This window comes from Loxodonta africana, chromosome X (assembly GCF_030014295.1).
Source record: "Loxodonta africana isolate mLoxAfr1 chromosome X, mLoxAfr1.hap2, whole genome shotgun sequence".
NCBI classification, from domain to species: domain Eukaryota; kingdom Metazoa; phylum Chordata; class Mammalia; order Proboscidea; family Elephantidae; genus Loxodonta; species Loxodonta africana.
In genome coordinates, this window is record NC_087369.1 from 163,531,735 (window position 1) to 163,555,579 (window position 23,845).

Consider the following 23,845-nt stretch of genomic DNA (forward strand, 5'->3'; position numbering starts at 1 on the left):
ATAGCTAGAATATGATATTTTATTTTTATCTTTGCAAAATTTTAATATTTTGATTTTTATCTAGTTTCTTTCAAAATAAGGGATGTATTTCATGTATGCCGTGATGGCTTAAATTAAGGCAGAAATTATTCTGTCACTAAGCAGACACAGCATCAAAGTAACAATGACTACTCAGCATTCTGAATACCACTATTTTAAATTTCTTGAATGCCATCACAGCATATGTGAAATTTCAGAAGCTAATTACGAGGAATTGCCCTCACCTAGTAAGATTGCTTAGATTAATCCAATATCTCTCCAAAGCAGCTGAGCTAATAACTTGTGGTTCTAGCAAAGTAGGTCCTAGAGAGCTTTATCATTAGCCCCTATATCACTGAGTGACTTAATTATCTTGAAAGTGGAACCAAGTAAATGGATTATTTTCTAGAGGATAGGAATACATCAAGCTCAAAAAAAGTTGTTGTCTCTAATTGCTATATAAATAAATATCATGCAAGGATAATTACATTATAAATATAGCATAAAGAGTCACTGCAGGTCAAGGAGTAACTTAGGGATGAAGGAATTATTGTTTCAGGTATCTCTCACAAACAAGCAAAGAGAAATATTAGCACTCATTTTTGTTCTTTCTTTCCCCTTAAAACCATCACCTTCTAGCACCTATATCGTCTAGTCCCCTAATCATTTAACGTCTCCAAAATCCTGGTTTTACCCTGTCTTGTCATCACTAGTTCCTCCAGTGCCCAAGTCTCAATATCTCTGAGAAACAGGTCTTCCAACATTCAGGTCTTCCAACATCCCCAATGTCTGAATGAGTAGAACTCTTAACCTCCAGATCATTTCATGTCCAGGCCTACCAACATCCTGGACTTCCAACATCATGATAATTTAATTCTTCCAAATGCTATGTCTTTTGATATGAATATTTCAATGTTGAGGCTTTCCAACATCTCTAATTCTAGGGCTCCCGATTTTGGGATTTCTAATGTCTAGGTCTTCTATTGTCCATATCTTACAATGTTTAGGGCTTCCAAGGTACAGGATCTGTACTGTCTCTAATATCCAGGGCTTCCAGTGTCTATAGCTTTCAATATTCCAATGTCTCCAAAATCTCCAATGTCCAGAGTAACCAGTGTCTCCAAAATACAGGGCTTCCAATGTATCCAACATCCTGTGCTTCCAATGTCTCCAATGTCCAGGGTTTCCAATGGAGCCGGTGTAAAGGTCTTCTGACAACTCTGGATCTTCCAGCGACTCCAAGTCTTCCAACTAACTCCACGTCTTCCAACAATCTCAAGGTCTTCCAGCCAATCCTGGTCTTCCAGGAGATCCCAGTCTTCCAGACAAACCACATCTTCCGGACAACCCATGTCTTCCAACGACCTCCAAGTCTTTCAGCAAATCCGTTCTTCCAGCAACTATAGATCTTCCACAAAATCTAAATCTTCCAGGAAAATCCATGTCTTCCAGTAATTTCAAGATCTTCCACCAAACTCAGGTCTTCCAACCAATCCACGTCTTCTGGAAAAACCTATGTCTTCCAGAAAAGCAAAGTGTTCCAATCAGTCCAGGTCTTCCAACCATTTTATGTCTTCCAGAAAGATCTATGTCTTCCCACAAATCCAAATCTTCCAGTCAATCTACGTTTTCCAGAGAAATCCAGATCTTCCAGTCAATCCACGTCTCCCCAGAACATCCAGGTCTTCCAGACAATCTACGTCTTCCAGGAAAATCCATGTCTTTCACTAAATCCTGTCTTCTGGTCAGTCCACATCTTCCAGACAAAATCTGTGTCTTCCACCAAATCCAAGTCTTCCAATAAAGCCATGTCTTCCAGAAAATTCATGTCTTCCAAGAACCTCCAGGTCTCCCTGGAGATCCACGTCGTCCAGAAAATCCACGTCTTCCAGACAGTCCATGTCTTCCAGAGAAGCCGTGTCTTCCAACAACTTCCAGGTCTTCCAGCAAATCCACATCTTCCAACAACAATCCAGGTCTTCCGGACAATTCGGGTCTTCCTGAAAATCCATGTCTTCCAAAAAAGCCATGTCTTCCAGAAAATCCAGGTCTTCCAGGCTATCCGTGTCTTCCAGAAAATTTATGTCTTCCAGACTATCCATGTCTTCCAGAAAATTTATGTCTTCTAGAAAATCCAGGTCTTCCATCAAATCTGTGGCTTCCAGAAAATCCATGTCTTCCATCTTCCAGGAAATCCACGTCTTCCTACAAAGCCACGTCTTCCAGAAAATCCATGTCTTCCAACAAAGCCATGTCTTCCTACAACTCCAGATCTTCCAGCATCTCCAGATCTTCTAGCATCTCCTCATCTTCCAGCATCTCCTCGTCTTCCAGCATCTCCTCGTCTTCCAGCATCTCCGTGTCTTCCTGTATCTCCGCGTCTTCCAACATCTTCAGTTCTTCAAACAACTACCCAGTCTTCTAACAGAGAGCTCAATATCCACGTGTTCCATCGTCTGGAGTGTGCCGGCCTTCTAATATTCAGGTCTTCCAGTCTCTGCAATATCCAGGTATTCATTCTAACATGTTCCACAGTCCAGGCCTTACAACCTTTCCCCACATCCAAGCTTTTTCAAATTTAGTCTTCCTATGCCCAAGCCTTCCCATATTCAGATCTTTCCACAGCCAGTTCTCTGAACTCTAATATTTACTGCTTCTAGTAGAATTAGCTTCACAGACAATTTAAAAGGATACTCCTTCTCATAGACCAGATCTTGTGGACCAACTTTACTGCAGCTTAATGGTTACACTTTCCTGTTTGTTTGCTATTAGGAAATGTGTATATATTCTCTGCAACTTTTTAAGACAGTGTTCATGAAACAGCTTCTATGGGTTAAACACCCAGATGGCATTGTTGTGATGAATTTTTGCACTCTGTTAATGCTATAATTTCTATATAGCGAACTGTGTTTAAGTGCAAGTGAAAATTTTAATGAGAAAAATTTTATTTAGAGACTTTATTATTTTAGACAAAGTTAACAGTGTATTTGACCATTTTTTATAATATAGGTAACACTTAACATAGCGTTTGCTATGTCTAGGCACTGTTCTAAGGTCCTAACATGCATTAACTCATTTAAGCTTCACAACAGCCCACTGACGTAGGTGCTATCATTATCCCCATTTTACAGATGAGAAAACTGGAACAGAGGTGAAATAACTTGTCCAAAGGACAAAACTAGTAAATGATAGAGCTGGAATTTGAACCCTCGATTTTTTTTAGCTTGCTTCCAAAGTCCATGATCCTAATCATGCTATAATGTCTGCCACTGAAAATCAAAGTGAGAATTATAGGATCCAAAGCTTGATTGCTATCCATTTTATGTGTAGAATAATATAAGATCTTATATAGAAATAGTCTCAGTTTTTCCTGCTATTATCAGAACCTATTTGTATTCACAGATTTCATTTCTCAGTCACCTACTACTATTGCCTTACTCATGTATGCAGAACTAGGCATAAAAAGCCTCCTTATGCCATTTTTAGTTTTGACAGGATGAATATAAGGGAAGGCTGAATTCAAATTCCCTTAGCTTTAGAGTCATATGCATAGCTCCATGCTTTAAGTGCTGGTGCTTGGAATTCAACGCTCCCATTAACTTTAATTGCACCTTACTATCTAGATTACTTACCATTAGCTTGTTTCTGATCTCTTAAGACCCCCACCTGCTTCTTCAAATATCACTGACTTCCTAGATTCCTGACCACTGCCTTGTTTCTGACTAATGGTAACTATAGCTCTTTAAGTTGCAGCATGCAAGTTACGTGGTTGTCCACATCTCAGTTCCCACCAGGTGCCTCCAGCAACGTTAGTACTTGTACCACTGGTTGGCATGACAAACATTAAAGCTATATAATGAAATTATGGTTAGGCAAGGAATCTCTAGAGATTTAGAATCATCTACATGATAATAAATTAACTATTAATAATAATGAAAATCACAATACCTCCCAAATGTCAAATTATTTATAGTGTACAAAGTACTGTCACTTCATTCATTCATTCATTCAATATTCATTGAGTGCCAGCTGTTTGCCTGCCATGTTTTAATGGAGACTAAAATCTTCTGGGGGAAACATACAGTATAAAATTATTTATCAATTGCAATCAGTACTGTGAAGCAATAGAAAGCATAGGTTGCTGTGAGAGTCTGGAAAGTAAAGGGGAGTTGCTGAGCCAAAGGGTATATTTGCTAAGGAAGTCACATTTATGATGACTCTGAAGGATCTATTTTATCATCCATTCTTCAGTATAACCTTGTGACTTAGATAAAATTAATGTTTTTATATCAGTTTTTACCTAATCAGCAGTTAAACAGCAAGTACTAGAGATGAATGTGGGATTCAGGTGTTTCTTACTTCTTTTTCCCCCTAATATACTATACTGCCTTAAAATATATAGTAAATATATTTTGGCAATATATATCAAGAGATATAAAAATATTTGTACTCTTAGTATTTTCACTGCAAAGAATCTACCCAAAGAAAATTATCTAAAATGTGGATAATTCATGCACAAAGCTATTCCTCACGTAGTTATTTGATATAGCGAAAAACCTAGAGGAGTGATTAAGCAAATGATGCTATGTCCATGTGATGGAATATTTTTCCATTACAATATTTGCAGCGTATTCATATTATATAAAGTTAAGTGAAAAATACAGCATATAAGATTATATAAAGTGTGATTAGGACTATTTAAAAATATATCATCAGAGACAAACAACTAGTAATAAATTCTCTGGACATTGTGAACTGATTATCTTAAGATGAGTAGGATTATGTGTGATTTTTGTTTTCTTTATATTAGTTTTCTTTTCTTCCAAATTCTTATAGTATGCAAGTATTTTATATTTAGTAGAAATATTTAAGTAATTATACATAAAATTCATGATTTCTTCATCATTTTTATTATATATGTAATTGCTTTACTGTTGAAAGTGCTTCAAAATATAAGTAAGGAAAGCAAAAAAAAAAAAAAATCCCCAGTAATCTTAATACCCAGAGATAATCACCGTAAGGTTTTTGGTGTACGTTCTTCCAGACTTTTTCCCAGGTATGTGGTTTTCTTTTACAAAATGGAATCATACTGCTGTTTTTACCTATCTTTTTCACTTAACAATACGTTGTGAATATCTCTCCATAGTTGGTAACTGTGCATGTATATTATAATTTTTTTAATAATTTTTATTGTGCTTTAAGTGAAAGTTTACAAATCAAGTTGGTCTCTCACACAAAAACCCATATATACCTTGCTACACACTCCCAATTACTCTCCCTCTAATGAGACAGCCTGCTCTCTCCCTCCACTCTCTCTTTTCGTGTCCTTTTCACCAGCTTCTAACCCCCTCCACCCTCTCATCTCCCCTCCAGGCAGGAGATGCCAACATAGTCTCAAGTATCCACTTGATCCAAGAAGCTCACTCCTAACCAGCATCCCTCTCCAACCCATTGTCCAGTCCAATCCATGTCTGAAGAGTTGGCTTTGGGAATGGTTCCTGTCCTGGGCCAACAGAAGGTCTGGGGGCCATGACCACCGGGGTCCTTCCAGTCTCAGTCAGACCATTAAGCCTGGTCTTATGAGAATTGGTGTCTGCATCCCACTGCTTTCCTGCTACCTCAGGGGTTCTCTGTTGTGTTCCCTGTCAGGGCAGTCATTGGTTGTAGCCGGGCACCATCTAGTTCTTCTGGTCTCAGGATGATATAGTCTCTGGTTCATGTGGCCCTTTCTGTCTCTTGGGCTTGTAATCACCTTGTGTCCTTGGTGTTCTTCATTCTCCTTTGATCCAGGTGGGTTGAGACCAATTGATGCATCTTAGATGGCTGCTTGCTAGCGTTTAAGACCCCAGATGCCATTCTTCAAAGTGGGACACAGAATGTTTTCTTCATAGAGTGCATCTATATTATAATTTTAATATATAGCTTATTTAATCCATTTCCTATTGGTGGGCATTAAGTTCCTTTCAGGTTTTTTGGTATTGTAAAAACTGCTGTGATGACCACATAGATGGTGAAAGTGGTGCAGAACACAAACTTCATTGTCCTATATGGTAGCCCTGTACATATTTGTGTGAAAATTTTGTTCAGATATTACTTAGGATAAATTTCTAAAAGGGGAGTTGCTGAGCTAAAAGGTATATACATCACAATGTTTATCATAGCAAAGAATTACGAACAATCCAGAATCTCCAACAATTGGAAATGGTTGAATTAAAGTATATCGTAACTATATGATGGAATACCATGCAGACATTTAAAATTATGCCATAGAAGAATATTTATTGACAAGAGATTATGTTCACAAGATATTACTGAGAGGAACAGGTCACATGAAAGTATGTATAATATCCAAATTTTGTTACATAAATATCCTCAAAGGAAAATAATCAGAAGAATCCACACTAAAATGTTCAAAGTCCCAAAAGGAGAAAGGCTAAATCATGGTATATTCACACAATTGAGTATCGTACAGCACTGAAAGAATACACTACTCCTACACATATTAATATGGATAAATTTTACTTCCATAATGTTGAATTAAGATAGCAAGTCCCAGAAGACTACATATAATAACAATTAAAAAAAAATGAAACTGTTGCCATTGAGTCAATTCTGACTCATAGTGACCCTATAGGACAGAGTAGAACTGCCCCATGGGGTTTCCAAGGAGCAGCTGGTGGATTCAAAGTGCTAACCTTTTGGTCAGCAGCTGAGCTCTAACCACTGTACCACCAGGGCTCCAACATATAATAGGCTATCTTTTTGGAAACCCTGGCGGCGTAGTGGTTAAGAGCTATGTCTGCTAAGTGAAAGGTCGGGAGTTCGAATCCACCAAGTACTCCTTGAAAACTCTATGTGGCAGTTCTACTCTGTGCTATAGGGTCATTATGAGTCAGAATCAATTTGACGGCAACAGTCTTGGTTTTTTGTTTTTGGTTTTTTTTGCATTATTCAAAACCAAGTAAAACTAAACACCACATTATTTAGGTCTACCTGTATATGGGATGGGGCCCTGGTGGTGCAGTGGTTAAGAGTTCAGCTGTTAACCAAGAGGTCAGCAGTTCAAATCCACCAGGTGCTCCTTGGAAACTCAATGGAGAAGTTGTACTCTGTCCTATAGGGTTGCTATGAGTCAGAATTGACTTGACAGCAACTTTTTTTTTTAATATTCAAAACTAACTAAACTCCATATTATTTAGGTCTACGTATATATGGGATGGGATGGGGCCCTGGTGGTGCAGTGGTTAAGAGTTAGGCTGCTAACCAAAAGGTCAGCCGTTCGAATCCACCAGCCACTTCTTGGAAACCCTAAGGGGCAGTTCTACTCTGTCCTATAGGGTCACTATCAGTCAGAATTCACTTGATGGCAACAGGTTTGGTTTTATACACGGGATAAAATCATTTTACTGAGAAGCAAAGGAATATCAAACAAAAATTTCAGGCTAATGGTCATTAAGGGTGGGAACAGGGGTTCGAATAGGGGAGGATCATATAGATGGATTTAAGTTATTGTCAGTATTCTAGTGCTCAGGTTCTGTGGGTGGATGTTCACTATATAATTAGAATCATATAATTGATTATTTTATAATTATATGCTTATTATTAAAATTAAAGAATAAGTACACGGATAAAAATTTTAAAAAATGGCCATCCATGGATCAGTGAGACAGTGTACATGATCTAAGGATTATTATCAATCTCGTTCTGTGAGCTCCAGTTTTATTGTTTTTCTTAATTATTTTGGGGTCATGGGAATATATGCGATTTTTATTTTGTTTTGACTCCTTATTTTCTAATTTTTCCATTTTTAATGTTATTTTCAAAAGGAGAAAATGTTAATTTCAACTTTATGTTAATGTGTTCTTAGTGATATAGGAAAATGTATTCATTGAAAAACAAGCCCAAAATTACAGATTAAGATTTAAAATATGTAAAATGCGTAACCGAGGCTGAAAAAAGGTGTCTACATGGTGACAATAATTGCATCTCTGTAGTGAGATTTAAAATCACTTTTCTTCCTGTTTCCTTATATATATTTTTAACATTCAAATTTTATAAAGTGACATCACATTATTTTTTTGGTTACAAAAATAGTAATGCTTATTTTTTGAAAATAAAAAATGTAGTATATAAAGTGAAATATATAAAATAAAAAGTAAAAATATTCTTCTTTCAAATCCACTGCCCGGAAATAGCCATGATTATTTGGTTGGTTGGTTTCTTCTAGTAGTTCTTCAGTTTATGTGCACGTTTTGTCACGTTTTATAAAACAAAATCATCTTCTTTATATTACTGTGCAGCTGGTTTTTCCCCCCACTCAATAGAAAGTCATTGTTTCAACAGCTACAAGGAATTCCGTAGTAGGGTGTACTATATAATTTATTCAACTCTTCCCATATGATGTAACTTTAGGTTATTAACAGCTTATGGCTATTAAAGATAATGTTCTAAAAAGCACCTTGTTCATCTTTTTCACTTTTACAAGTATATTTATAGGCTACACCCCTAGAAATATAACTACTAGATCAAAGAGTTTGAGCTACATTTGCCTTCCCAGAATTCTGGACACTGTCACTCTTTTTAACGTTGTCAATATATTGGATGGAAAATCCAATCTTGTTTCTTCTAAATTATTTTCCCCTAGTCACTACTAAGATAAAGCATGTTTTCATATATTTACTATTTGTATTTTCTCTTTTGGGAAATTGCTTGTTCATATCCTTTGCCTATTTTCTATTGTGCCGTTTGTCTTTTTTTTTCCTTATCGATTTATAAAAGATCTTTGGATATTTAGAGCTGGTATCATTTTGTCTACTATATATCGTAAATGTCTGTTCTTTACCTTTTCAATTTCTGGTACCATTTGTTATAAAGAAGATCTAATTACTTCAATACACATATTTTCATCTTTCCTTCATAGTTCTTGGTTTTGTCTCATATTTAGGTAAGGCTTCTGACCCAAAGATTATAAAAAATATTCTCATATTTTCTTCTAATTTTTAAGATAATTTTATGGCTTAGGTGAAGGGAAAGACAATACACAATACAGGGGAGGTCAGCATAACTGGACTAAACCAAAAGCAAAGAAGTTTCCTGAATAAACTGAATGCTTCGAAGGCCAGTGTAGCAGGGGCAGGGGTTTGAGGGCCATGATTTCAAGGGACATCTAAGTCAATTGGCATAATAAAATCTGTTAAGAAAACATGCTGCATCCCACTTTGAAGAGTGGCATCTGGGGTCTTAAACGCTAGCAAGCAGCCATCTAAGATGCATTAATTGGTCTCAACCCACCTGGATCAAAGGAGAATGAAGAACACCAAGGTCACAAGGTAATTTCAAGCCCAGGAGACAGAAAGGGCCACATGAACCAGAGACTACATCATCCTGAGACCAGAAGAGCTAGCTGGTGCCCAGCTACAACCGATGACTGCCCTGACTTGGAACACAGCAGAGAACCCCTGAGGGAGCAGGAGAGCAGTGGGATGTAGACCCCAAATTCTCATAAGACCAGACTTAATGGTCTGACTGATACTAGAAGGACACTGGTGGTCATGACCCCCAGACCATCTGTTAGCCCAAGACAGGGACCATTCCCAAAGCCAACTCTTCAGACATAGATTGGACTGGACAATGGGTTGGAGAGGGATGCTGGTGAGGAGTGAGCTTCTTGGATCAGGTGGACACTTGAGACTATGTTGGCATCTCCTGCCTGGAGGGGAGATGAGAGGGTGGAGGGGGTTAGAAGCTGGCGAAATGGACGTGAAAAGAGAGGGTGGAGGGAGAGAGTGGGCTGTTTCATTACGGGGAGAGTAATTTAGAGTATGTAGCAAGGTATATATAAGTTTTTGTGTGAGAGACTGACTTAATTTGTAAACTTGCACTTAAAGCACAAAAAAACAAAAACAAAACAAACAAAAAAAAACTTTAATCCATCCAGAATTGGTTTTTGGAGTGTGTTTGGTGGAAAGTAGGGATCTAAGTTTGTATTTTCAGAAGAGAGAGCCAGTTTTCCCAACACTATTTATTGAATTGAATTATTTTCACACTGATTTGGAATTCCCTTTTCATCATGAACTTTATGGGTGTGTTTCTTATGATTTTTTTCTGTCTAATTTATAATACTTGTCTATTACTGAGCTAATATCTCACTGATTTAATTACTGTAGCACTATAATATGTTTTGAAATCTTATAGACCTGCTTCCCCTTCATTATTCTTTTTTTATATGTAGAATTTTCTTGGCTATTACTGTGGATTTTATTTTTCCAGATGAATTTTAGGATCAATTCATCAACTTCCATTAAGAAAAACCCTTTGGAATTGCCTCAGACCTTTTGAGTAACATGTCAAGAATTGACACCTTTATGATGTTGAGGTTTGCATCTGTGAACATGGTGTCTCCATTTATTTAACTCTATTATATTCCCCATTTAGATATTAAACAATTGTTAGGGTTATTCTTTGGTATTTTATACTTTGGTTGCTCTTAAGAATGATACTACACTTTAAAAATTCATTATTGGTAGTGTATAGATACTATTGATTTTGAATATTTACCTTGTATCTGTTCCTATCTCTAATAGTGCTTTTTTTCAGTTGATTTTCCTGGATTCTTAGATATACAACCATACCATGTCAGCTATAAATCATGAAATATTTGTCCTTTTCTTGTGAATGTATCTAATTTTGTTCTTTTGGCATGTTGGTAAAGACCGTATAATTTCCAGAATAATGCAGATTTATGTTGATTAATAAAGAACAGACCCCCTTCTCATTTTTGATTTTAATAAAAATGCCTCAGTGTTTTGCTGTATTCTATGATTGTTGCCATTGTTTAGGACAGAAGCCGTTTTTCAAGTTATGGAAATGTCTTTCTCTTCTTGACTGGCATATAGTTTTACTAAGAATGAGTATAAAATGCCTTTTCTAGCACCTGCCAAGATCATATCAAGATGATAATATAGTTATTCTCTTTAATCTATCAATGGTAGTGAGTCACATTAATAGATTTCCTATTGTTGAGCTATTCTTGCATTCCTGGAGTAAAACTGACTTGGTAGTCACGGTTTGGCTATTTCTATATTTTATTTAGGATATAAGATCCTATATTATCAAGTGCCTTTAGTAGTGTGTCCTTCTTCACATCATTGCACAGTGGGGTAAATGGGCAACATTGTTCAGGCCAGAGGCAACTGGTTTCCCAGGCTCTGCCTGGTTGCCCCAAGGCCTTAGTAGATAAATATCACAGTACACATACAACCCATCCATGGAACACCAAGTGTGCTAAGGCACACTCCTTGGGAAACTCTGGTTTATTATTTTCCTTTGTGTGATGTTCTTTTCCTGATATCAAATCAGGATTATGCTACCCTTGTTAAATGAACTTGATTTTTTTTTTTTAACTTTTTACAGTGTGAGTAACTTAAACAGAAGCTGGTGCTTGTTTGGGAGTTGGGGTAGAAATTGAACTCCTGTTTTAATTCCTTTGATAATTAGTGTATCCAAGGTTTCCACCTCTTCTTGGGTCAGTTTTGTCAATTTGCCTGTAAAAGTCACCCATTTCATCCAGATTTTCAAATACATTGATTGGAAGTTGTTCGTAGTATTTTCTCATGTGTCTTAATTTGCACATATGTAGCTATATCCCTTTTTTCATTCTCTTCCTTGGTAGGACCTTTCTATAGGTTTATATTTTATTTTCAGTCAACTAGTTTTCTTTTTTTTTAATCGAGTTTTTTATACCACTTTCTCCTTTCATTTAATTCCTTCCTTCTACTTTGTTGGAAACCCTGGTGGCATAGTGGTTAAGTGCTACGTCTGCTAACTAAGAGGTCAGCAGTTTGAATCTCCCAGACGCTCCTTGGAAACTCTATGGGGCAGTTCTGTTCTGTCCTATAGGGTCGCTATGAGTCAGAATTGACGGCAGTGGATCTGGTTTTTTGGTTTTTGGTTCTACTTTGCTTGTTTGATCTCTTTCTAGATTCTTAGGTGAATGCTTAGTTTATTATTCAATCGTTCTTACTTTCTACTTAATACATTTAAATTGTAAGTTGTCCTCTGAATGCATCTTTGATTATATCCGATAGTTTTCGTATGCAGTGTTTTCATTATCCTTTATTTGTCACCTCAACTGTAGTTTCGGTTTTGTTTACCTTTTTAATGCAAGAGTCATTTAGACATGTGTATGGATATATTTCAAAGTGGTTAAGTGTTAATCGATGTTTTGTTTTTCTTAATGACTACTTTTACTGTCTCATGGGTGAAAAATGTATCCTGCGTAAGTTACATATTTTGGAATATTTTCTTTGTGTCCTATATGTGATCAATTTTTATAAATATTTCATGGGCAACTGAAGCGAATATATATTTTCTTTTTGTTGGGGGTAATATATTTCTACATGTTAAATTAATTTTGTTAATTGTTATTCAGATTTTCTATATGCTTCTTATTTCTATGTCTACTTGATCTCAATTGTCTGATAAAAGTTTATAAAATCTCCCACTTCATTGTTTTGTGATAGTCTCCTATTTCGAACTTCTTTTGCTTTATACTTAAACTGTTCTTCAGTGCGTGAGGTTTCATGATTGTATTAGATTGTATTTTTTCACAATATGAAGATATATTCTGTTTTGCATTTAATGCTTTTTGGCTCAATTTTTCTTTGCCAAACCAATTTTTGTTAGCATATCTTTATCCATTTTAATATTTTCAACTTTTCTATATTGCTTTTTTCAAAACAGCACATGATCAGTTTTTTTTTACTCCATCCAAGAACATCTACTTTTTAATTCACAATTAAACCTCTCACATTTATTACAATTTTGAAATACTTTTTTTTTTCCTCTTATTGCTAGATTTGTCAAAGTGTGTGATCCTTTTTTCTGTAGTGGTTTAGAAGTTTGAAATATCACTTCTATTTTGATAGTGATTACACAAATATTGATTTTCTTATATATGTCTTTATTGTTCAAGCTTTTAACATGAGCATGTAATATCTTCGTAATAAAAAATAAAGAAAAAAAAATCTGCTTTTAACAGTTTCTGGTATTTGTTCCTTCCTCACCAGTCCCATTTCCCTTGTTCAAGCTCTCATCATCTAGATTTTAGATCCTTCTACCTACTGGCACCTTGGAAGAAAGGCCTGATGAACTACTTCCAAGAAATCACAGCCATTGAAAATCTAATGGAGCACAGTTCTACTCTGGCATGCATGGGGTTGCCATGAGTTGGAGTGTAGTCAGAGTCAACTCGACGGCAACTGGTTTGTTTTTTTTGGTACCAATCTCCCAATCCCTCATTACTCCTGTCCATCTTCTTTATAGCTACCAGATTAATCTTCCACAATATAATTTTCCTCACATCACTCAAAAACTTACAAATCTGGTCTCATAATTATATCTAATCTTCTACACTTGACATCCAAGTCCTCCGTGACCTTCCCTATACTTGACATCCAAGTCCTCCATGACCTTCCCTATACTTGACATCCAAGTCCTCCGTGACCTTCCCTATACTTGACATCCAAGTCCTCCGTGATCTTCCCTATATAACCATCCCGTTTCTCTACTTGTTCACAGACCCCCCAGTGGTCAGACTGGTTTCCTACTGCTTCATAAATCAGTAATTGTTCCTTCCTCCACTATAGCTCATTTTGTTCTATTTTTCTGTTATTTCAGAGTCCTACCTGTCCTTTAAGAGTCTAGACACCTATCTCAGAAGAAGCCCTTCCTCCTTAACTGATTGTTTATTCTTTTGTCCAGCAGGGAACAACTATATCTTCAGGAAGCAGAAGCATTGAAGTCACAAAACTGTGGGAATGCCCTTCATTTTGGACCCTGAAACCTTCAAGCATTTGATGTTTCTTACAGACATACCTTCTCCTAACACAACTTAGACATTGATATTAATCCCTTGCTCCAAATCAAAGGTTCCCTTACACTTTCTTCCTACGTAACAGTGCTGATCTCCATCACCTCAATTTAAACCTTTCCTCAGTTTCTGTAGTTTCTGAATCCTCCCTAGCAGAGGGACTTCACTCTCCCATTTCCCTGAGAGTTGGTTTGGAGTATATCAGTATTTAGCCCATGACCATGAGCTTCCCTGGAAGTTTCTATTAGCTGCTCTAAGCTTGAGACTCCAATCAGAGCCTTTGTTTCTATTTCAGTCAATATGGCCCTTCCTCCCCTGGGGTGGAGCTAGGGATGGGGTCTGTCATGGATTGAAATGTGTCCCCCCAAAATATGTGTCAGCTTGGTTAGGCCATGATTGCCAGTATTGTGGTGTGGTCCTCCATTTTGTGATTGTAATTTTATGCTAAAGAGGATTAGGGTGGGATTGTAACACCACCCTTACTCAGGTCACATCCCTGATCCAATATAAAGGGAGTTTCCCTGGGGTGTGGCCTGCACCACCTTTTATCTTACAAGAGATAAAAGGAAAGGGAAGCACGCAGATAGTTGGGGACCTCATACCACCAAGAAAGAAGCACCAGGAGCAGAGCGTGTCCTTTGGACCCAGGGTTCCTGTGCAGAGAAACTCCTAGTCCAGGGGAAGATTGATGAGAAGCACCTTCCTCCAGAGCTGACAGAGAGAAAGCCTTCACCTGGAGCTGACACCCTGAATTTGGACTTGTAGCCTACTAGACTGTGAGAAAATAAACTCCTCCTTGTTAAGGCCATCCACTGGTGGTATTTCTGTTACAGCAGCGCTAGATGACCAAGACAGGGTCCAAGAACTCTAGGCACTGAAGAAACTTACGTTTTTCTTACCAATGTCGAGAATTAATTATCTACAGCATTTCCTCTCCCCCTGAAACAAGACAAGGTCTTTACCATACTTTATATTTCTTCCCCTACTACCTACCTCCTTCAGATCACTGCCCCCAGAGGGCCTGGCAGAGAGTCAGCTACAAGCAATACTGTCCTCATGACATGGGAGTCTGCTGGATGAACAAACCGATTTCTTGCTGAAGCACTTCCCTTTTTCTACATTTTTAAGTATTCTTGTTTGTTTACACCATGCCTCTTCTATTTTAGGAATTTTACTTAATAGTTTACTTAATTTCATAGCCATGTTACTAATTATAATTGTAAGTTCCTGGTTACTTTGCTAATAACTGTTTTCTGATAGAACAAGTCTCTTTTCTTGCATACATTTTCATTTTTACTGAATAATATCCTTAAGTAGGTGTTTTTTTCCTTTAAAGGGTGGTGTAAATGGAGTTTTTTTTTCATATTCCAACAAAGCTTCTCTTGGGTCCCTAGAGTCCCTGGAAGTTGCAGCTGCAAGTGATTTTGTCCACACAGGATGACATGTCTAAACTCATTGCTGCCCAGCCACTTTTTTTTGTATATGGATCTTATGTCATTATTCAGAAAGAACTTACATAATATACATGCCTACATTTAAGGAGATGTTTACAAATATTGAGCTGTCACGGTTTTTGAACCAAGCACAACCTTAAAAAGGCCCCATCCTCATCTGCAACATGAAAAATCAGGTAGTGCCTAAGTGTCCACGTAGTATCTCCCCTCAGATTCTCAGTGGGCGAGGAAGCACACAGATTATGATTTAATATTCAGACTCGGAAGGTCCTGATACGGAGCTTGTCTGAGAATTGCAACTCCACATGCATTTTTTTCACAGCCCAGCCCCTGACCCTTGGTGGGTGTTAATATCTTGCTACAATGATTCATTTTCTGTACTTATGCCCCCATCTAACAACATACTATATACAGCTTGATTCTTGTTCACTTTATGTCCCTTTTCAGCAGCATCATGGACTTCTGGCCTTTCGTAGACCACTGGTTCCAGGTGACCATAATAATTTTTTTTAAATATTCAAATTGTCACAGATCAGTGGGGGCCATTTTCAGCTGGTTCCTATGTCACAACTTCTGGACATCTTTGAAAGTATTCTTACTTCCTCAAAAGGAAAGGATGTTCCAAGCTGATTTTAAAGCTGGCCACTCTGTAAGGACCCCAGCTTTTTAGTGAAAAACTGAAAGACCAAACTCAGGATGCTAGGAGTTGAAATTATTCCACATGAGTGCTTAGGGTAGAACAGGGTAACATGGAGACGACCGTCCACTTTTGTGATATATCAAAAGAGTTTTTTTCCAAAACACACAAATTCACATTGTTGCTTTTAGGTTGCCGTTTCTTTTTACATGGCTTAATATGAGAGCTTATTAATTCAAGATTTCATTTGTGTTTTTCTGCTACCAGTTTTTCTCTCCTTTTCTGTTGATTTTATTTCATCATGCTATGTGCTAGGAAACCAAATCATGTGTTCAAATTATAGTGTTTCCCCCTGTCTTGGTTCTCTAGTGCTGCTATAACAGAAATACCACAAATGGATGGCTTTAACAAAGAAATTTGTTCTCTCACTGTCTAGTAGGCTACAAGTCCAAATTCAGAGCGTTGGCTCCAGGGGAAGACTTTCTCCCTCTGTTGGCTCTGGAGGAAGGTCCTTGTCATCAGTCTTCCTCAGGTCTGGGAGCATCTCAGTGCAGGAACTTCAGGTCCAAAGGACACGCTCTGCTCCTGGCACTGCTTTCTTGTTGGTATGAGGTCTCCCTGTCTCTCTGCTTGCTTCTCTCTTTTATATCTCAAAAGAGATTGGCTTAAGACATTACCTAATCTTGTAGACCTCATCAATATAACTGCCGCTAATCCACCTTATTACATCATAATGATAGGATTTACAACATTTAGGGAAATCACATCAGAAGATAAAATGGTAGATAATCATACAAGGGAATCATGACCTAGCCAGGTTGACAGATATTTTGGGGGGACACAATTCAATCCATGACACCCCCTTTCTTCCAATTTAGCAGCCTCTGTTTTTTCCCTATTGACTTATGTTTCTCAAAAATGGCCACAAGGTTTATACATCCAGTCTCCATCTCTGTCACCCAAACCCCAGTTATCTACAAAGAAAAATCCCCATCTACCCCCAGTGAATACAAAGGTATAGGGCATAAAGTAGCTCAAATAGAATACTACACAGTTGTCTAAAACTTGTCTTTAATGCTTCACTTTCATGAGAACTAGTGTTGCAGGAAGCCGTAGTCTTGAATTCTAATTTCTTAAATGCCTTTCAATAAATAGGCATTTATTATCTCAGTACTGTACCAGTCCATCTTTGCAAATGAAAATTAAGAATGTCAGCAAATGTAACCACTTTAAAATAAAAAAAATGGTCAGACTTTCACATTTTTATCTAAAAGGTTCAGCTGGGATTATTTCGGTATACCTGTATAATTCACATTATATTATTTACCGTAAGCATCAACTCATAAAACACCAGAACATTAATGCAGCAAACTTCAATTTCAATTTTATATCCAAGTCACATTTACCTACCCTCTTTTCCTCCTCATCCACACACCCATACCAATCCAGATAGTGACATCCTTTACACGCTTTCTTATAAAAACAAGGACAGAACTGCCACCGAAAGTTCCAGTGCAAGATCCAGCTCCTTTCATGGATTAAGATGCACCATCTCTAAACCCAAATTTTGAGTTTAGTGGTAATTTGATGATTACCACAGGGAAAAATACAAAGTTACTTTCTTCCAGGTACTTGGTGGACAGGGCCTGTATTGTTTGCCTATTATGGCATAACAAACCACTTAAAAATTCAATGGCTTAAAACAATAACACTTTATTATTTCTCATGAGCCCATTTCTTGTCATCTTAGCTAGACTCATTTATGTGTCTTTAGTCAGCTGTGGTAAGATAGGAGGCTCTGTTGATCTTGGCTAGGCTCTATCATACATTTGGGGATTTTCTGGGATAACCAGGCTCCCAATCACATGGTCTGTTATCCTCCAGCAGACTATTCCAGGCTGGTTCTTGGCATGGCAGGGTTACAAGAGGGAGAGCAGAAGTGCGCAAGGCCTCATGAGGCCTACAAATTCAGCTGTCAATTCTGCCACATTTTGTTAGCCTAGGCAAATCACAGTGCCATCCCAGACTCAAGATGTGGGGAAATAAATTTCACCCTTTAATGGGAAGAACTGCAAAGTCACATTGCAAAGGGTGTGGATATGGGGAGTCCATTAATGGGGGGTATCAATGAAGTTAATCCACCACAATCTACTCTCTGCTTCCTCAGTTATCCTTATTCCTCTGACATGAAAATTTATGTACCCCTTCCAAAAAGTTAATCTGCCTGCCACACATCCAACATACAATGGTGGGACAGGGACAAAATAACCATAATAACCATTCAAAAAGGAATGGGAGGCGTATAATCACTACTCGTCTATAACAATTCTAAAATCTCAGATAAGGGTGTTAAATCCCCCTACTCCAGGGACAAGGAATGATCTTGATTACAGTCAGGTTCTGATCACTGCAGAAGGCACTACTGGTTATTGTTCTCCACGGCTCTTCGCTCTGCCCTCTGAGAACATCTCAGATATCCACTAGCCTTGGCCATTTCCAAAGGGAGTGTTGTAAGATATGCCCTTTCAGCAACTTTCGAAGCTTGCTTCCTGTCCATAGATAGTTGAGGTCTCAAAGGTCTTGTGCATTTTGATTTAGTCCCCTTTAATCTAAATTGGAAGCACTATTTGTCAGTACAACTTCCTTAGAATCTTTGTGGATTTCCTGTGAATCTGAATCTCCTCCATTAAACAAAAGTCACACTCACATTTTTGAGACAATCATTCTCTCCAGACTTAATCATATCTACCGGGGGCATATTGGTCTGCTGTGGGCCAACACCCTTAAGATTCCTGGAAGCTCTTTTGTCCTGGTGCTAGCAAAACCGAAACCAAGTCAAACTAGCTGCCATTGAGTGTATTCTGACTCACGATGACCCCAAAGGTGTGGAGCAGAACTGCACTCCATGGGGCTTTCAGAAGCAGATCACCAGATCTTTCTTCCGAGGAGCATCTGAGTGGGTTTGAACCACCAACCTTTCGGTTAGTAGTCAAGCATGTAACCTTTTGTACCGCCCAAGGACTCCAGCTGCTACTAGGTACCAACTTAATTCTTTCAGAGGTCTTATCAAAGTGTCTTATAGCCACACCTTTAATTTTATCTTTGCCAAAAGACCATGTCTTATTCACAATACTCTTATCTGATATTTTGTTTGCCTTGAGTGATTCAGGGTAAAAGAAACAATCTATTTTTCAAATTAATAAATTCTTGTTCTTCTATGTTTCCTCTAAATGCTGCTTAAAAACTCTCAAATTCTTTCTTTGGCTCATCTGGTACTTCCCTTCCCTTCTCATACATAGCAAGAAGTAACCAAGTGACATTTTCAATGTTTCGCTTTTATATCTCCTTAGCCAAGTTGAAAAGACCATTAGAAACATTTTTCATCTTCCAAGTAGCTCCAGGCAACAGTTTTTCCAATTGTTTCACTACTACATAACACAGGTTGCCAAGTTTTCAATATCTAATGACAATTATATCACCATTTCTTCAGTCTTTATTACTACTTTGTTTGCCATTTTTCTAGCCTCTGTTACCCAGCCCCAAAGGTGATGCCATATGCTTTAGATTTTGGCTTCAGTGATGCCCCTCATAAGTTATGAATTTCTGTATCAGTTAGCTGTTGATAAGCAATATACCACCCACAAACTTGGTAGCATAAAATAATCACAATCCAAAGATGCAAAGGTTCTTGAGGCCTAGTGCAAGAACTGGTACACCATCCCTTCTACCACATTCTATTGGCCAAAGCAAGGCACAGGGCCAACTCACATTCAAGGATTGAGGAAAAATTTCACCTCTTGATGGAAGGAGCTGAAAAGTCACACTGCAGGGAGTGTAGAGTAACAGGGACTATCAGTGCATCAATTCACAACAGGGCCCAATAAGATCATAAAATAGTGACGGTATGTACAACAGAACTAAACACTGCCTGGCCCTGCACAATCCTCACAATCATTGTTATGCTTGAGTCCATTGTTGCAGCTACTGTGTCAATCCATCTCATTGAGGTTCTTCCTCTTTTCTGCTGACCATGTACTTTAACAAGCATGATGTCCTTCTTCAGGGACAGGTCCCTCGTGATAACATGTCCAAAGTATGTGAGACAAAGTCTGGACATCCTTGCTTACAACACAGATTTGTTCGTTCCTCTGACAGTCAGTCTGCCTTATTCTTTGTCCAGCTTTCACATGCAAGTGAGGTGATTGAAAGCACCATGGGTTGGGTCAGGTACACTTTAGCCCTTAAAGTGACATATTTGCTTTTCAACACTTTAAAGAGGTCTTTTGCAGCAGATTTGCCCAGTGCAGTGCATCATTTGATTTCTTGACTGCTGCTTCCATGGGTGTTGATTGCGGATCAAAGTAAAATGAAATCCTTGACAACATCAATATTTTCTCCATTTGTCATGTTGCTTGTTGGTCCAATTGTGAGTACTTTTGTTCTCTTCATGTTGAGGTGTAATCCATACAGAGGGCTGTGGTCTTTGATCTTCCTCAGTAAGCTCTTAAAGTCCACTTCACTTCCAGTAAGCAAGGTTCTGTCATCCGCATATCGTAGGATGTTAATGAGTCTCCCTCCATTCCTAATGCCACATTCTTCTTCATAGAGTTCAGCTTCTCAGACTATTTACTCAGCATACACATTGAATAAGTGTAGTGAAAGGATACAACACTGATGCACACCTTTCTTGACTATAAACCACGCAATGTCCCCTTGCTCTGTTCGAACGACTGCCTCTTGATCTATGTACAGGTTCCTCATGAGCACAATTAAGTGTTCTAGAACCCCCATTCTTGGCAATGTTATCCATAATTTGTTAAGATCCACACAGTCCAATGCCTTTGTATAGTCAATAAAATACAGGTAAACATCTTTCTGGTATTCTCTGTGTTCAGCCAGGATCCATCTGATATCAACAGTGATATCCCTTGTTCCACGTCCTCTTCTGAATCCAGCTTGAATTTCGGGCAGTTCCCTATCAAAGTACTGCTGCAACCACTTTTGAATGATCTTCAGCAAAATTTTACTTCTGTATGATATTAATGATATTGTTTGATAATTTCAGCATTCTGTTGAATCACTTTTCTTTGGAATGAACACAAATATGGATCTCTTCCAGTCACTTGGCCAGGTAACTATCTCCCAAATTTCTTGGCATAGACGAGTGAGCACCTCAAGCTCTGCATCTGTTTGTCGAAAAATCTCAATTGGTATTCCGTTAATTCCTGGAGCCTTGTTTTTCACCAGTGCCTTCAGTGCAGCTTGGACATCTTCCTTTAGTACCATTGGTTGCTGATCATATGCTGTCTCCTAAAATAGTTGAAATGGTACAGTGATGCTATGTAATTTCTTCCATCTTCTTTTGATGCTTCCTGTGTCATTCAATATTTTCCCTGTAGAATCCTTCAGTATTGCAAGTCAAGGCTTGAATTTTTTCTTCAGATCTTTAAGCTTGAAAAATGCCAAGGATGTTCTTCCCTTTTGGTTTTCTATCTCCAGGCCTTTGCACATGTCATTATAATACTTTACTTTGTCTTTTCAAGCTGCCCTTGAAATCTTCTGTTAAGCTCTTTTGCTTTATCATTTTTTCCTTTTGCTTTAGCTACTTTACATTCAACAGCAAATTTCAGAGTCTCTTCTGACATTCATTTGGTCTTTTCTTTCTTTCTTGTCTTTTCTCTTTTTTTAAAGTAATAGCAGTTGCTTTAATCTTTTTTTTTAAATTATTTATTGTGCTTTAGGTGAAAGTTTAAAAATCAAGTCAGTCTCTCATACAAAAAGTTATACACACCTTGCTATGTACTCCTAGCTGCTCCCCTCTCAATGAGACAGCACATTCCTCGTCTCCACTGTGTATTCTCTGTGTCCATTCAACCAGCTCCTGTCCCCCTCTTCCTTCTCATCTTGCCACCAGACAGGAGTCGCTCACATAGTCTCATGTGTATACTTGAGCCACAAATTTCACTCTGCACCAGCATCACTGTCTATCTTATAGTCCAGGCCAATCCCTGTCTGTAGAGTTGGTTTTGGGAATGGTTCCAATCTTGGGCTATCAAAGGATCTGGGGACTATGACCATCAGGGTCCCTCCAGTCTCAATGAGACCATTAAGCCTGGCCTTTTTACAAGAATTTGTAAAAATCCCACTATTCCCCGGCTCCATCAGGGATTCTCTGTTGTGTTCCCTGTCAAGGCAGTGATCCTATGGTAGCTGGGCACCGTCTAGTTCTTCCAGTTTCAGACTGATACTGTAGTCTCTGGTTTTTGCAGCCCTTTCTGTCTCTTGGGGTCATATTTACCTTTTGTCTTTGGTGTTCTTCATTCTTCTTTGCTCCCGGTGGGTTGAGACCAGTTGATGCATCTTAGATGGCTGCTTGCTAGCGTTTAAGGCCTCAGACGCCTCTCACCAAAGTGGAATGCAGAACGTTTCCGTAATATATTTTGTTCTGCCAATTGACCTAGATGTCCCCTGAAACCAAGAACCCCAGTCCCCCATCCCTGCTACTCTGGCCTTTGAAGCTTTTGGTTGTAGTGAGGAAATTTCTTTGCTTTTGGTTTAGTCCAGTTGTACTGACTATCCATGTGTTATGTGTTGCCCTTCCCTTCACCTAAAAAAATTCTCTACTATCTAGTTAGTGAATATCCCTCTCCCTCCCTCCCCACCCTTGTAGCCATCAAAAAATATTTTCTTCTGTATTTAAACTTTACCTACAGTTCTGATAATAATGATCTCATACAATATTTGTCCTTTTGCAACTGACTAATTTCACTCAGCATAATGACTCGACGGCACTGGGGGTTGGGGTTAATGCCTTCCAGACTCCTCCATTTTATGAAATGCTTCACAGATTCATCGTTGTTCTTACTCATTGTGTAGTATTATATTGTGTGAATATACAGTAATTTCTTTATCCATTCATCCATTGATGGGCACCCTGGTTGCTCCCATCTTTTTGTGATTATAAACAGTGCTACAATGAACATGGGTGTGCATATATCTGTTCATGTGAAGGCTCTTATTTCTATAGGGTATATTCCAAGGAGTGGAATTGCTGGATCGTATGGTAGTTCTGGAAACCCTGGTGACATCGTGGTTAAGTGCTACAGCTACTAACTAAAAGGTCAGCAGTTTGAATCGGCCAGGTGCTCCTTGGAAACTCTATGGGACAGTTCTACTCTGTCCTATAGGGTTGCTATGAGTCAGAATCGACTCCACGGCACTGGGTTTCATTTTTTTTTAATGGTAGTTCTATTTCTAGCTTTTTACAGAAGCGCCAAATCGATCTCAAAAATGGCTGTACCATTTCACATTCCCACCAGCAGTGTGTAAGTGTTCCAGTCTCTCCGCAACCTCTCCAACATCTATTATTTTGTGTTTTTTGGATTAATGTCAGCCTTGTTGGGGTGAGATGGAATCTCATTGTAGTTTTGATTTGCATTTCTCTAATAGCTAATGCTCGTGAGCATTTCCTCATGTATCTATTAGCAGCCTGTATGTGTTCTTTGGTGAAGTGCCTGTTCATATCCTTTGCCCATTTTCTAATTGGGTTATTTGTCTTTTTGTTGTTGAGTTTTTGCAGGATCATGTAGATTTTAGAGATCAGATGCTGACTGGAAATGTCAAAACTAAAAACTTCTCCCAATCCGTAGGTAACCTTTTTGATCTTTTGGTGAAGTCTTTGGATGAGCATAGGTGTTTGGCTTTTAGGAGCTCCCAGTTATCTGGTTTGTCTTCTTCATTGTTATAATGTTTTGTATACTGTTTATGCCATGTATTGAGGCTCCTAGCATTGTCTGTATTTTTTCTTCCATGATCTTTATCGTTTTAGATTTTATATGTAGGTCTTTGATCCATTTTAAGTTAGTT

The 23,845-nt window shown here is 38.1% G+C and overlaps 1 protein-coding gene across 1 annotated transcript in view; it reads right to left on the bottom strand.

Annotated features, from left to right (window-relative positions):
- Positions 1-394: 394 nt before the first annotated feature.
- Positions 395-23,845, bottom strand: part of LOC104846930 (cerebellar degeneration related 1) — a 34,645-nt gene continuing 11,194 nt past the window's right edge. Inside the window, 2 exon segments of the mRNA XM_023539449.2 lie at positions 395-2,199; positions 2,201-2,427. Coding sequence (XP_023395217.1) covers positions 1,764-2,199; positions 2,201-2,427 — 663 coding nt within the window. The 3' untranslated portion in view covers positions 395-1,763.